The sequence below is a fragment of the Pseudophryne corroboree genome, chromosome 5 (assembly GCF_028390025.1).
Source record: "Pseudophryne corroboree isolate aPseCor3 chromosome 5, aPseCor3.hap2, whole genome shotgun sequence".
Classification (NCBI taxonomy): Eukaryota; Metazoa; Chordata; class Amphibia; order Anura; family Myobatrachidae; genus Pseudophryne; species Pseudophryne corroboree.
Genome location: NC_086448.1, coordinates 824,393,143 through 824,408,455, shown reverse-complemented (window position 1 = coordinate 824,408,455; position 15,313 = coordinate 824,393,143). Strand labels below are relative to the sequence as shown.

At 46.2% G+C, this 15,313-nt stretch overlaps 1 protein-coding gene across 1 annotated transcript in view; it reads left to right on the top strand.

Moving 5' to 3' along the window:
* Positions 1-11,878, top strand: part of TMIE (transmembrane inner ear) — a 265,362-nt gene extending 253,484 nt beyond the window's left edge. The window contains exon 4 of the mRNA XM_063924516.1: positions 10,692-11,878. Coding sequence (XP_063780586.1) covers positions 10,692-11,089 — 398 coding nt within the window. The 3' untranslated portion in view covers positions 11,090-11,878. The remainder of the gene's footprint in view (positions 1-10,691) is intronic.
* Positions 11,879-15,313: the final 3,435 nt, after the last annotated feature.

The window sequence follows — 15,313 nt, the reverse complement described above, 5'->3', positions numbered from 1 at the left end:
GATTATCGCAGACTGTGCATGAGCTCTGATCGCAATGCGCATGCACAAAGGTGCCGCTGCAATCTCTGCAGTCTAGAAAAGTAGTTTTATTGCTCCCGGTACTTTTAGTTCTGTGAATAAAATGCACATTTTGAGATCACGTCCGACCAGTTCACCCCCAGAAACACCCATTTCATGTACGGAGAGAAACGGGTGAGATTCGCCTGATATACAGTATGCTAGGATGATGTGTGTGTTTGTTACAGCTCATATGCAATTTGCACATACTCTCTAGACGGGGCCGGACACGGAGCTGCGTGCGACGGGATCAGGCCTATATACTGGCAGAATCATTCCGTGTGAGGATAAAATGTTTTGCTTGTAAACTGTTCTACAGATGGAGCCTCGCTCATCTAGCCTTCTCTGCTGCACCTAGGTGCACCAAGGCTTATTAGCATAAACCTTTCATCTATCGTTCTCAGCTGCAATACAATACAGAGAGAACAATACAGCAGGGGATTAAGTCATTAAAGCAGGGGATTAAGGGGGTCATTCCGAGTTGATCGCTAGCTGTCGTTGTTCGCAGCGCAGCGATCAGGCTAAAAATCGGCATTTCTGCGCATGCGTATGGACCGCAAGGCGCACGCGTGACGTACGGGTACAAAGGCCTTTGTGGTTTTGCACAGGTTCTAGCGACATTTTCATTCGCACTGCGGCCGCAAGAAGATTGACAGGAAAGGGGCGTTTCTGGGTGTCAACTGACCGTTTTCAGGGAGTGTTTGGAAAAACGCAGGCGTGCCAGGGAAAACGCAGGCGTGGCTGGGCGGATGTGTGACGTCAAAAGCCATCCCACCAAAGTTAGAATCAATGCACATGATGAGTAAGTCCAGGGCTGGTCTTGTTTTGCACAAAATGTTTTTGCAGGCGCTCTGCTGCACAAGTGTTCGCACTTCTGCAAAGCTAAAATACACTCCCCAGTGGGCGGCGACAATGCGTTTGCACGGCTGCTAAAAACTGCTAGCGAGCGAACAACTCGGAATGACCCCCTAAATCTGACTGCCAGTTAATCCTATTAAAGGGATAAATGAGCAGGGCTCCATCTGTACATCCTTCCAATAAATCACAAGCCCTGCTTATATGTGTGTTGAACTCATGTGCCGTTCAGTGCTCAGCGCTGTCTCACCCGGCCTATTGCTCAGATACTATTTAAGGCTTGTGAAGAACTCTCATGTCTAATACCGCTGATGTGGTATTTTTGTCTGGCTGGCCAGCGTGAACAGGAATATGCGACTCGGCCAAGCTACAGCAAATTAGTTTATTAAGAAACATGAGCAAATGTCAAACTAAAAATAAGCATGAGTGGTCAAAGGGGTTTCTTGTCCGTTTTCTAAACATAATGCGGCTCAATGCAGAGATGCCGCTGATTAATTGGACTTTATGAGGTCGGGAGCTCCGTGATGTATTGTACGGTCAACGTGTTGGGGGAAAAGGGGATGTGGGAGAGTCAGAGGGCAACGCAATTCACTGTGCAGCCAGTGTTAGGATATATGTCGTTCCTGGGACACGTTGCTTATTTTGGCTGTTTTACTTCTCACACACTGTACTAAAGCTCGCCGCTCCGAGTAAGGAATGAGCGTGACAGATTACCATGGGTGTTTTGGGTTTAGGACAGGGGACGTATCATATTTAGTTTTAAAGTTAATTTACAGTAAAAGACGGCAGGTTTGTGAGCGTGGGTGCACCAGGTAAATGAAAGCATACTTGCAGTTTTTAAACATGGGTGGTCATTCCGAGTTGATCGCTAGTTGCATTCGTTCGCCGTGCAATGATGATGCAAAAAAATGGCACTTCTGCACATGCGTATGTGGCACAATGTGCACGCGCGACGTACTATTACAACGAACGATGTAGTTTCACACAGGGTCTAGCGAAGCTTTTCAGTCGCACTGCTGGCTGCAGAGTGATTGACATGAAGTGGGCGTTTCTGGGTGTCAACTGACCGTTTTCAGGGAGTGTTCGAAAAAACGCAGGCGTGGCAGGAAAAATGCAGGCGTGGCTGGGCGAACGCAGGGCGTGTTTCTGACGTCAAAACAGGAACTGAACAGTCTGAAGTGATCGCAAGCGCTGAGTAGGTTTTGAACTACTCTGAAACTGCACAAAAAAACTTTGTAGCCGCTCTGCGATCCTTACGTTCGCACTTCTGCTAAGCTAAAATACACTCCCAGTGGGAGGCGGCATAGCGTTTGCACGGCTGCTAAAAACAGCTAGCGAGCGAACAACTCGGAATGACCACCATGGAACATTAATGGGCTAACTCAGGGGCAAAAAAAATCGCTCCACTAAATCCAACAGCTCCATGACCATTCAGTTCTTATGGACTGCAGGCCTGATAATGTCATGGGAGGGACGTCGTGATTCAATGGTGTGCAAATCAATTATCATGGCTGTATAGGTCATGTCGCCATCTAGTGGATGCTACTGTACTCTTAGTTAAGGACCTTTCTTTGAAAAGCAACGCCGAGGACCATCCAAGATGGCTGGAGGAGCAGGTTCCCGGCTGAACTTGGACGGTATTTGAAAGCAGCAATCGTGTGCAAGGCATGGGTTTACCTTGTACATGATTGCCTCTTTAAAAATACATCCGAGTTTGGCTGGGGACCCGCACCTTTGGCCAACTCGGAAGTCAATACATCCGGCCCCAAATGTCTTTCTTGATCAAAATGTGCATCTTAGTCACATAAATAAAAGAACTGGGCAGCGACCAAACTAATTTTCTAGATTACACTGATCAATTTGATGTGTGACATTTGTACATGTGTGCGGCCGAGTCTGAATCTGTATATGAAGTGCTACGTTTGCCCCCTGCATTAGGTTGCAGTGCAGCTTCATTAAATGAAACAACATGTGACATTAAGGCAGGGTCAGAGAAAAAAGACTGTGTTTCACATATTGCTTCCTACTAAACTTCCCATCGGCTGATGTGAGCCTACATTTCTACACCGAATTCAGTATGAATAGCCAGCGGTCGGGTCAGTATCCTGACGCCGGCATCCCAATCGTGGCAGTGCCGACAGAGGTGTATTAGATACAGTAACCTCTCTCCCCTACTTCCTAACCTTAACCTTCCCTGTCCGCAGCCTAACCCTAAACTCCCCTATTGGTACCTAACCCTAACCCCCCCCCCCTCCCGGTGGTGCCTAAACCTAACCCCCCTTACCCGCAGCCTAAACCTAACCCTCCCCCTTAGTGACTAACCCTTACACTCCCCCGATGGTGCCTAGCCCTTACACCCCCTCCCTTCTGCAGCCTTACCCTAGCAATCCCCCGACAGTGCCTAACCCTAAACCCCCCTCTCTGCAGCCTAACCCTAACCTCCCTCACCCCACAGCCTAACCCTAACCCCCCTCTTGAGTGTGCCTAAATCTATCCCTCCCTCTCATAGACTAAACTTAAGGCGACCGTTAATACTTACCTTCGGGATCCTGACTTTCGGGATTCCGTCATCGGTGTTCTGATGGCTGTTGGGATTCCAGTGTTGTTATTACGGCTGTTGGGATCCCATCAGCTGGGATCCTGAACGTACAGATAGATCCACGGTTATCTTGGCTTCTTTGCTGCACCTAGGCCCACCATGGTTTATTAGCATAAACCCTTCATCTATTGTTCTCAGCTGCAATACAATACAGAGAACAATACAGCAGGGGATTAAGTCATTACAGCAGGGGATTAAGTCCGACTGCCCAGTCTCAGTTAATCCTATTAAAGGCCAAGATAAACATGGACCCATCTGTATACCTCTATGATAAACATATCTGCAATAAATACAAGGAGACATAATGGTAAAAAAATGGTCAGTTTTATTTAATTATTTATTGAAAGGAGGGAAAAGTATTGTGGCGAAGAAAGAACGTCCCTACTTAATATCTTACTCAAATAATGCAATAAAAGATGTAAATGGCAGCCCATCTCCAACAACTCAAGGCTTAGATGATGGCCAGCTGCCGGCCCATCACCAACATCTCAAGGCTTAGATGGCAACTAACTGCCAGACCATCAACAACAACTACTCAAGTCTTAGATGGCAACCAACTGCCAGACCATCACCAACAACTCAAGGCTTAGATTGCGGCCAGCTGCCAGACCATTACCAACAACTCAAGGCTTAAATGGCAACCAACTGCCAGACCATCACCAACAACTCAAGGCTTAGATGGCAACCAACTGCCAGCCCATCAAAAACAAGTATAGGCTTAAATGGGGGTTAACAAGTCAAGGCTTACAGATGTGTCCTCACACATCTCTGCTGAAAAGGGTTACAAGGTGTGGCATTGCTGCGATCGTAACAATGCCACACTATTGCATTCACAAACACCACCGAGGAACACACACATAATTTACATACATATAATATGTATTTTATATATATATATATATATATATATATATATACATATACACTGCGGCACTGTCCCCCACTGTATGTAGGGCAGCAGGAGCGTCCTACTCCCACTGCCAGTGTATGAACCCTGATTCTCAGTATGCATTCGCAAATGTCACGTTGTGTCGGGACACTTTGCCTGGGATGAGAAAGCATTGCAGGCAAAGATGTAAAAGGTACACATCTGTAGAAGTGGGCTACCTGCCAGCCCAACACCAACAACTCAAGGGTTAGATGGAGGGCAACTGCCAGCCCATCAACAAGTCTAGGCTTAGATGAGGGTTAACTGCAAGGCCAACACCAAGAACTGAAGGCTTAGATGTGGCCAACTGCCAGCCCATTGGCAGCAACTCAAGGCTTCTATGAGGGTCAACTGCCAGCCCATCACCAACAACTCAGTCTAGATGTGGGCTAACTGCCAGCCCATCACCCACAACTCAATGCATAGATGGAGCCAACTGCCAACCCATCACCAACAACTCAAGGCTTAAATAGGGGCCAACTGCCAGCCCATCACCCACAACGCAATGCATAGATGGAGCCAACTGCCAACCCATCACCAACAACTCAAGGCTTAGATAGGGGTCAACTGCCAGCCCATCACCAACAACTTGTCCTAGATAGGGGCCAACTGCCAGCACATCACCAACAACTCATGTCCTAGATGGGGGCCAACTGCCAGCCCATCACCACCAACTCAAGGCTTAGATAGGGGCCAACTGCCATCCCATCACCCACAACTCAATGCATAGATGGAGCCAACTGCCAGCCCATCACCAACAACTCATGTCCTAGATGGGGCCAACTGCCAACCCATCACCAACAACTCAAGGCTTAGATAGGGGCCAACTGCCAGCCCATCACCCATAACTCAATGCATGGATGGAGCCAATTGCCAGCCCATCACCAACAACTCATGTCCTAGATTGGGCCAACCTACAACCCATCACCAACAACTCAAGGCTTAGATAGGGGTCAACTGCCAGCCCATCACCAACAACTCATGTCCTAGATGGGGGCCTACTGCCAGCCCATCACCAACAACTCATGTCCTAGATGGGGCCAACTGCCAGCCCATCACCATCAACTCATGTCCTAGATGGGGGCCAACTGCCAGCCCATCACCAACAACTCATGTCCTAGATTGGGGACAACTGCCAGCCCATCACCAACAACACATGTCCTAGATGGGGCCAACTGCTAACCCATCACCAACAACTCAAGGCTTAGATAGGGGCCAACTGCCAGCCCATCATGAATAACTCAAGGATTAGATAGGGGCCAACTGCCAGCCCATTGGCAACAACTCAAGGTATCCCCTGCTATTGACACACAAAACGGCCCACCTGGATCAGTGATGTTGCTGTCCCAAGTATGGTAGCCTTAAACCCATCTGTTGGTGGTGAAACAACTCAAGATCTACTGTACAGCAAGACATCTAATGTTATTGTTCTTTACTGCAAAGCAAAAAAGCTGAGAATCAAAAATATTGGGTGGGCAGGGGGAGGGGGGTGGACTTCCATAGAGGCAGAGACTCCCCAACCAGGACATCACTATTATAAATCAGTATATCAGCCCAGATGAGGCTGATGTTAATTGACACTATTTATACTATCAATGTGTATGATGTCACATATGGAATCGCCACATCCCTTAGAATGATACCATAGAATCAGGCGGATGGTACAGTATATGATGATGCAGTTTGCATCCCACAATTTGACTACCCACTTCTCAGGCCCATCTCATCTGATTTGATTTGCCAAGCAGCAGTAATGACCTGTATGTGGACAGTAGAGATGGTCGAAAATTCGATTAATTTGGATTTCAATGATTTGATGACCCCAAAAACGTTTGTACTGTAGTATAATTGGCTATGAATCTTGACTCAGACATGCTTCCTGCTCCTGCATTATTTATTTGCATTTCCAGTTCACATATAGTTGAAGCGGGTAAATTTTCGAAATTTTGTAACCAATTCGAAAAATGTTAATACTTTTTTGAATTGTATAACTGTATTGGCGGGATCAGTACTAAATGCCGCCGGCCGGAATCCCAGCGGTCGAAATACCGACGCCGGAATCCCGACCACACAATCCCGACGGGTGGCGAGCGGAACGCAGCCCCTTGTGGGCCCGCTTCGCTCGCCACGCTGCGGGCACGGTGCCTCGCTACACTCGGCACACTATTATATTCTCCCTCTATGGGTGTCGTGGACACCCACGGAGGGAGAATATGTCGGGATTGTGGTGGTCGGGATTGTGGCGGTCGGGATTCCGGCGTCGGTATTTCGACCGCCGGGATTCCGGATGGCGGCATCTTGACCGTATCTTGTATTGGCCTGTGTAAGACCACTTCCGAATCTTTCAGAGGTGTGAGTAAAACATGGACTTGACCTATACATGTAAGAGGGATCCCAACCACCAGAATGCAGGCAGCGGCACCAGGGCTAGCCCACTCGTGAGTGTCCATGACACTCTTGGAGTGGGAATAGAACCCTTCGTTGCGCTTGCCTTGCAGCCGGCATTCTGGCGGCCAGGATCCCGACGTCGGTATTCTGATCGCCGGGATCCTGACCACCAGCATCAAGTACCCAACATGAATATTTAATATACAGATACAGGGCCGGACTGGCCATCTGGCACATACCAGAAGGGCAGGTGGGCCGGTCCGGTCCCTCAGAGAGCCTGGAAGGCCGCGCGCAGCGCAGCCTACAGCTCTCTTGTTGACACAAAAAAAAGGATATAACACCTGCGCTCTGTTGTTTTTATGGGTATATCCCTCTATTCTCTCCAAAAATCAAATATCAAACAACATTAAAAAAAATATATATATAAATAAATAAAAAAGGACGGTAGGTTTTAGGTTGAATTAATATAATAAATTTAATAAGAATAATATCTAAAAACATGTATGATTTCAGACATCTAGAATCAGCTTAAAAGACTCAGTTCATGGGTCAAAGACATTCACTAGTCCCCTTAGGAGAATTAACAGATACCCCAGGCTAGGATTCTCTCCAGGTTATGGTCCACAGATAGAGTAGTAGGTGAGTAGCAGCTTTTGTAAGTCCCTCTTTTAAGCACACCGTGCAAGCTTCTTCATGCAGACAGGGATTTTATCAATCTCACCATAAAATGTTGGATCCAAGGTGGAGAGACCAATTGATGCCGTCCGGGTCAATCGTGAAGAGAAAGTTCTCCAATTTTTAAAGGGGATGATTAGTGAATAATGTCCAGCAGTATCGTCTCAACGCGTTTCGCTGATGTTAGCTACCAGCTTCCTCAGGAGTGAATGATAGAGCATGACCCAGAGCTCGTTAATTATCCTATACAATTAGTAAAACCACAGACACCTGTATGTTAATTAATTCAACTACCTAACCGTCCTAAAGAAAAGTAAAGACAAATATCATATAAGCCTATATTCTGGTCTCACACTTGGATGTTTATAAATTTAATCAAAAACGAGATCTGAGAGAGGATAAAAAATACTATATTTATTCTGATAACAATGATCTTTGCCCGATCATGTGATTTACATTCATCACATGATGTTTTACATCACATGATCGGGCAAAGATCATTGTTATCAGAATAAATATAGTATTTTTTATCCTCTCTCAGATCTCGTTTTTGATTAAATTTATAAACATCCAAGTGTGAGACCAGAATATAGGCTTATATGATATTTGTCTTTACTTTTCTTTAGGACGGTTAGGTAGTTGAATTAATTAACATACAGGTGTCTGTGGTTTTACTAATTGTATAGGATAACTAACGAGCTCTGGGTCATGCTCTATCATTCACTCCTGAGGAAGCTGGTAGCTAACATCAGCGAAACGCGTTGAGACGATACTGCTGGACATTATTCACTAATCATCCCCTTTAAAAATTGGAGAACTTTCTCTTCACGATTGACACGGACGGCATCAATTGGTCTCTCCACCTTGGATCCAACATTTTATGGTGAGATTGATAAAATCCCTGTCTGCATGAAAAAGCTTGCACGGTGTGCTTAAAAGAGGGACTTACAAAAGCTGCTACTCACCTACTACTCTATCTGTGGACCATAACCTGGAGAGAATCCTAGCCTGGGGTATCTGTCAATTCTCCTAAGGGGACTAGTGAATGTCTTTGACCCATGAACTGAGTCTTTTAAGCTGATTCTAGATGTCTGAAATCATACATGTTTTTAGATATTATTCTTATTAAATTTATTATATTAATTCAACCTAAAACCTACCGTCCTTTTTTATTTATTTATTTATATATATATTTTTTTTAATGTTGTTTGATATTTGATTTTTGGAAAGAATAGAGGGATATACCCATAAAAACAACAGAGCGCAGGTGTTATATCCTTTTTTTTGTGACCACATACATTGGGGATTGCCACCCCCTACACCAGCTGCTATTGACAGCGCACCCCACTTGTATTTAGCTCTCTTGTTGAGCCTCCCCCACCAGTCTCCATGGAAATGGGGGCATGACGCGTCCACGCCCCCAGACTCGCGACTTGCCCCCGCCCCCAGCAAGCATCATTATGGTAATGGGGGCGTGCCACGAGTCCACACCCCCATGACTTGCGGCACGCTCCCGTATTACGTTACGGCGCCACCACATGATGTGTGCGCCCCCCCCTGTGACGCGTTCACGACTGCCCGGGCCGATATGGAGGCCCAGTCCGTCACTGTACAGATTTATAGGATATAAGAGGTCAAAGCTTTATTTATACTGGATCATTGCAATGTTAACAGACATTTGCAGACTGAAAGCAATAATGTTTTCCCGTCTTATGTAATCTTGCTCCGCAGTGAGCTTGATATAATGCAGTTGTTTTTCTCAAGGAGAATGACATGGGGGCGTAATTATCATAAAACAATTTTAGTGTTATCATTAATAAGTAAGTATTAGAAGCATTGTTAGAGTTGTACCACATTAATAACTAATAATAAACTCTAGTGCTCTGCTAATGTAAGCAGTGGTAAATTTTGATAATTGTCTGCGGTGAAATACGAAAACATAATTATAGTTGGAAATTGTAATTATAATGTTTCCACTTGATAAACTCAGACTAAAAATCTTTCTTTCTAACATGAAAACTTAATAACCCACAGATCACTGTTCTAGCAATTTCACTTCAGGTAGTTTCATCAGAAAATGTCAAGTCAGCAGCTACACGTAGTTAAAATTTCCTCTTCTGCGGACTAGTATCCCTTAGAATGTAAACTCTCGTGAGCAGGTCCCTTCTTCTTCTCCTCGCTTCACCATTGCTCTCTCTTCCCCAGTGTTTCCTACTACACCTGGCTCCCATCTTCCTTTAGCTCCCTTGACATCACACTTATCTTCTATAAATTACGTCTGCTCGATGATACCCCTCTTGCATTACTACCTGCCATCCTCGTTGTTCTCTTTTATAATTTTACTATGTTATGCTGCACTGTTATGCTGTTGTTTTGGTCATTATGGCTCAGTTCAACTTAGCAGGGTTGGTCAAAAAAAAGTCAATGGATTTAATTTTGGTATTTATTAGGGGTCCTTTCCACTGTGGCTCTCACAAATCATTAGTTTTAAAAAGAGTCCCAATTATAGTAATTAAGGGGACTACGTAATAAGCCTTGTAGAGAGATAAAGTGGACAGAGATAAAGTACCAACCAAACAGCTCCTAATTGTCATTTTTCAAACACAGACTGTAGCATGGCAGCTGGTTGGTTGGTACTTTATCTCTCTCTAAACGCTGGGTACACACTGGAGCAATAATGGCCAGATATGTAGTTTCTGGCCAAAGCGGAACAACATATCGGGCATAACGCTCAGTGTATATGCACGATATGCAGGGTCCTGCAGTCACTAGCAATGTCGCTTGGTCGGACCTGCTGCACGGCCAACCATCTGATAACGCTAGTGACCTACAGTAGTTCTATGTAAATGAATGACAGAGCCGTACGTTGCTCCATCCTTAATACATCGTTCTGGTGTGTACTCAGGATTTATGTCGACGTGCTGGGCTGACATATCGGCCTGGCACACATCACTCAGTGTGTAGCCAGCTTAAGGCTTAGTACATAGGTCCCTAAGTATAGGGTGACCTCCATGTCATATTGTGGGTTAGGGGTCTATCAACCCCACCACCATCAGTTGTGAAAAACTCTTTGAACTACAAGGTTTAAATAATGTATTTTTCATAATTCAATACATTTATTTCATACACCAAAAAATTACTGCTGTTTATTAATGACATACAAAAATATATTTTTATATATATTCACAGCTCCAAAGACGGAACCGAAGAAAAAAGAAGTACCTACAGTCTCCGGGAAAGTGGACGCAGACAATGCCAAGAAAGAAAATACAAAAGGAGGCAAGAAAAAGGAGGGGGACAAAGGAAAAGAAGACGGAAAAGCTGAAGGAAAAGATGGCAAAAGTAAAGGGGATGTAAAGGAGTCCAAAGATGGAACCAAAAAGAAGGACGGAGAGAAAGGAGCTCCTAATAAACAGGGGACAGATAAGAAGGGTGGCAAAGAAACAGGGACACAAAAATCAGCCAGCGGGGCAAAACCTGGGGGGAAAGGAGGTGGTGATGGAAAATCTGGTGGTAAAGGAGGCAGCGACGCAAAATCTGGGGGGAAAGGGGATGGAAAGCCTACAAAGAAACCTACAGCAAAATGAAAGGTGTTCTACTCACTTGTCCAGGGGACTTCAATGGGCACAGCCAATGGGACTTCACAGAAATTGCTGATGGGATTCTCATCTATTTATATTACACTATAAATTAACTTTATGTCATTTCGCCAAAGACTGTGATAATTCTGTGATACAGTTTATAGATAGTGAGTATGGCGGGGAAAGCAAGGCCAAGGAAGTCTCTGCATGGGTGGAACCTTCAGTAGACAATAGATGGATGGCCTCAGGAGATAAGACAGGAATAAAACTACAATTCAGACGCACAGAGATTGTCCATCTTTTGAGTGAGTTATGGGATTGGGATTGTTGCAGGCATGTGGCTGCGTACACAGACGCATAATCGCTCACATTGGAGGCCATGCTCTCCAGGGTTGGTAAATCTGGGCCTTATTAGGACCGCTCCTGTGTTACTCTGGCATCTATGACTGTAGGAATGAGCCATGAAGCTAAGAAGCTGTACGTATTGTTTCAGCCTAGTTTAAGAAGCTTGTCAGGAATATTCTGTGCTCTTCTAATACACGAGTGGTGTGACAGCCTGCAGGCACAGCCGTGAGGAATACGCGTACAGTATCTCTGACATCACCAAACATTAAGTATATGATCTTTCCCTGCGGGGACCAGACAGCGATGAAGATGTTATACCTCACACTTGTACATAAACTGACTTTGAACAATATTTACTGTACATCTGATTTATTCAGTGCTGCGTTTCTCCCTCAGACTCACCTTGTTTAAGCATTATACTGTAAACCATGCTCAGAGTAATACAGACGTGCGCTTTTACACCTAGAATTTTTGCACCATATGTGAAGAGATGCATCGCATCAGGGCCGTTAGTAGGTTCTCCTACAGCTCCACCAGACTCCCGCACTTGCTCCAATGTTCCGCAGAGTGGGAGATTGTGGAATACATTTGGAAACCCCCCTCTAGAAATTATGCATTTGCCCCTGCAGCTCTCTTCTGTCTCTCCAGCTTCAGCCAGCCCCAGTCTGTCACTCCAGCCTCCTGTCTCTCCAGTTAGCCCCCTACTGTCTCTCTAGTTCCAGCCAGGTCCTCTCTGTCTCTCCAGGGGACAACTGCCAGGGGTCAACCTTAGTTCGATGCATCTATAAAGTAATTGCGGAAGCATGGGGAGGCAGCCCCCAGCACGTGAGGAGATGACCACAGATCTGGCTGCGTATGCAACGATCTGCGTTCATCTCTGAATAAGGTCTTATATAGGGGGTCATGTACTAAGCAGTGATAAAAGTAGAGAAGTGAGCCAGTGGAGAAGTTGCCCATGGCAACTAATCAACTGCTCTGTATACTTTTATAGTATGCAAATTATAAATGTTATGTCAATGCTGATTGGTTGCCATGGGCAATTTCTCCACTGGCTCACTTCTCCACTTTTATCACTGATTAGTACATCTCCCCCTTAGTCTTTTGCTTGAGTCACACACAGCAGCACTAGCACCAGTATTCAGGGCACCCTCACATTGTACACATGTTACAGTAGTGTGTGACAAGATGCATTGCGCAGATTAATCGCTAAGCCTGCGGTGTGCCAAAATGAGGATAATTGGCACGATTTGAGGATAGATGTCAGGGCCATAGCTAGCGGTGTGCCAATGGTGTCTGGCACACAGTGCATATGCACTGTGGGCGCACACCACTGGCAACGCCCACTTGGCTGCCACCTCCCTCGGCTGCTGATTGCTAGTTGCACTGCCTGACTACTTCTCACATAGGTAGCCATCAGTGACGCTCTTGATCCGCCCCTCCCAACTTAACCCTGTAAGGTAGCATAGCACTAAGCAGCGGGCGGGTTCTGGGAGAGATGGCTTAGTGTGTCTAAGAGGTTCTACCTGGTGCAAAGTGTCTAAGAGGCTCTACCTGGCATAATGTGTATAAGGGGCTCTACCTGGCACAATGTGTATAAGGGGCTCTACCTGACATATTGTGTCTAAGGGCTCTACCTGGCACAGTGTGTATAAGTGCTCTACCTGGCACAATGTGTATAAGGGGCTCTACCTGGCACAATGTGTATAAGTGCTCTACCTGGCACAATGTGTATAAGTGCTCTATCTGGCACAATGTGTATAAGGGACTCTACCTGGCACAATTTGTATAAGGGGCACTACCTCGCGTAATGTGTCTGAGGGCTCTACCTTGAACAATGTGTATAAGGGGCTCTACCTGGCACAATGCGTATATTTTTCTCTTACGTCCTAGAGGATGCTGGGGACTCCGTAAGGACCATGGGGTATAGACGGGCTCCGCAGGAGACATGGGCACAATAAAGAACTTTTAGTATGGGTGTGCACTGGCTCCTCCCTCTATGCCCCTCCTCCAGACCTCAGTTAGATCTTGTGCCCAGAGGAGATAGGGTGCATTACAGGGAGCTCTCCTGAGTTTTCTGTGTAAAATAATTTTGTTAGGTTTTTTATTTTCAGGGAGCTCAGCTGGCAACAGACTCCCTGCATCGTGGGACTGAGGAGAGAGAAGCAGACCTACTTAAATGATAGGCTCTGCTTCTTAGGCTACTGGACACCATTAGCTCCAGAGGGAGTCGGAACACAGGTCTCACCCTGGGGTTCGTCCCGGAGCCACGCCGCCGTCCTCGCAGAGCCGGAAGAAAGAAGCCGGGTGATATGAGAAGAAAAGAAGACTTCAAGGCGGCAGAAGACTTCAGATCTTCACTGAGGTAAGCGCGCAGCGGTAACGCTGCACGCCATTGCTCCCAAACAACACACACAGAAAGGCACATATGGGTGCAGGGCGCAGGGGGGGGGCGCCCTGGGCAGCAATAAACCTCTTGGATGGCACAATATACATTATTAGGCTGCGGAGGCAGTAAATAATACAACCCCCGCCATTTTTTGTTAATCAGAGCGGGACCGAAGCCCGCCGCTGGAGGGGGAGGAGCTTGATCCTCAGCACTAACCAGCGCCATTTTCTCCACAGAAGCTGCAGAGAACGCTGGCTCCCCGGACTCTCCCCTGCTGAACGCACTCAGAGGGCTAAAAAAGGAGGAGGGGCGACATTACAGGCGCAGTGAGTGGGGAAATCAGTAATTTCATTGAAAAGCGCTATCTGGGTTTATTCCAGTGTCAGTTTGGCGCTGGGTGTGTGCTGGCATACTCTCTCTCTGTCTCTCCAAAGGGCCTGGTTTGGGGAATTGTCCCCTTATAGTTATATCCCTGTGTGTGTGGGGTGTCGGTACGTGTGTGTCGGCATGTCTGAAGCGGAAAGGCTTATCCAAGGAGGAGGTGGAGCAGATGAGTGGTGTGTCCCCGTCGGTGGTGCCGACTCAGGATTGGATGGATATGTGGCATATGTTAAATGCAAGTGTAACATCATTACATAAGAGACTGGACAAAGCAGAGTCCAGGTTGTCGACAGGGGGTCAATCCACAGATTACACCGACTCACAGGGCATGATTATTGCAATTAAAGATGTTTTGCATATCACTGATGAACCCTCAGTGCCCGACACGAGGGTGCACATGTTTAAGGGGAAGAAACAGGTAGTAAACTTTCCTCCATCTCATGAACTTAACGAGTTATGTGAAAAAGCTTGGGAAACTCCAGATAAGAAACTGCAGATTCCCAAAAGGATTCTTATGGCGTACCCTTTCCCTACGCAGGACAGGGTACGTTGGGAATCCTCTCCCACAGTGGACAAGGCTTTAACACGCCTGTCCAAGAAGGTGGCGCTGCCGTCTCCTGACACGGCGGCCCTCAAGGATCCTGCGGACCGCAGGCAGGAGACTACATTGAAGTCTATTTATACACATACTGGTACTTTACTTAGACCGGCATTTGCATCGGCATAGATATGTAGTGCAGTAGCAGCTTGGACAGATACCCTGTCAGCTGACCTTGATACCCTTGATAGGGATACCATTTTGTTAACATTAGCTCATATTAAGGACGCAGTCCTATATATGAGAGACGCTCAAAGAGACATTGGATTACTGGGTTCCAGAGCCAATGCCATGGCTATTTCAGCAAGACGATCTTTATGGATCCGCCAATGGACGGGTGATGCGGACTCAAAAAAGCATATGGAGATCTTACCTTACAAGGGTGATGTATTGTTTGTGGATGGTCTCGCGGACCTGGTTTCCACAGCTACCGCGGGTAAATCTACCTTTTTGCCTTTTGTTCCCCAACAGCAAAAGAAACCTCCACACTATCAGATGCAGTCCTTTCGGTCACATAAGT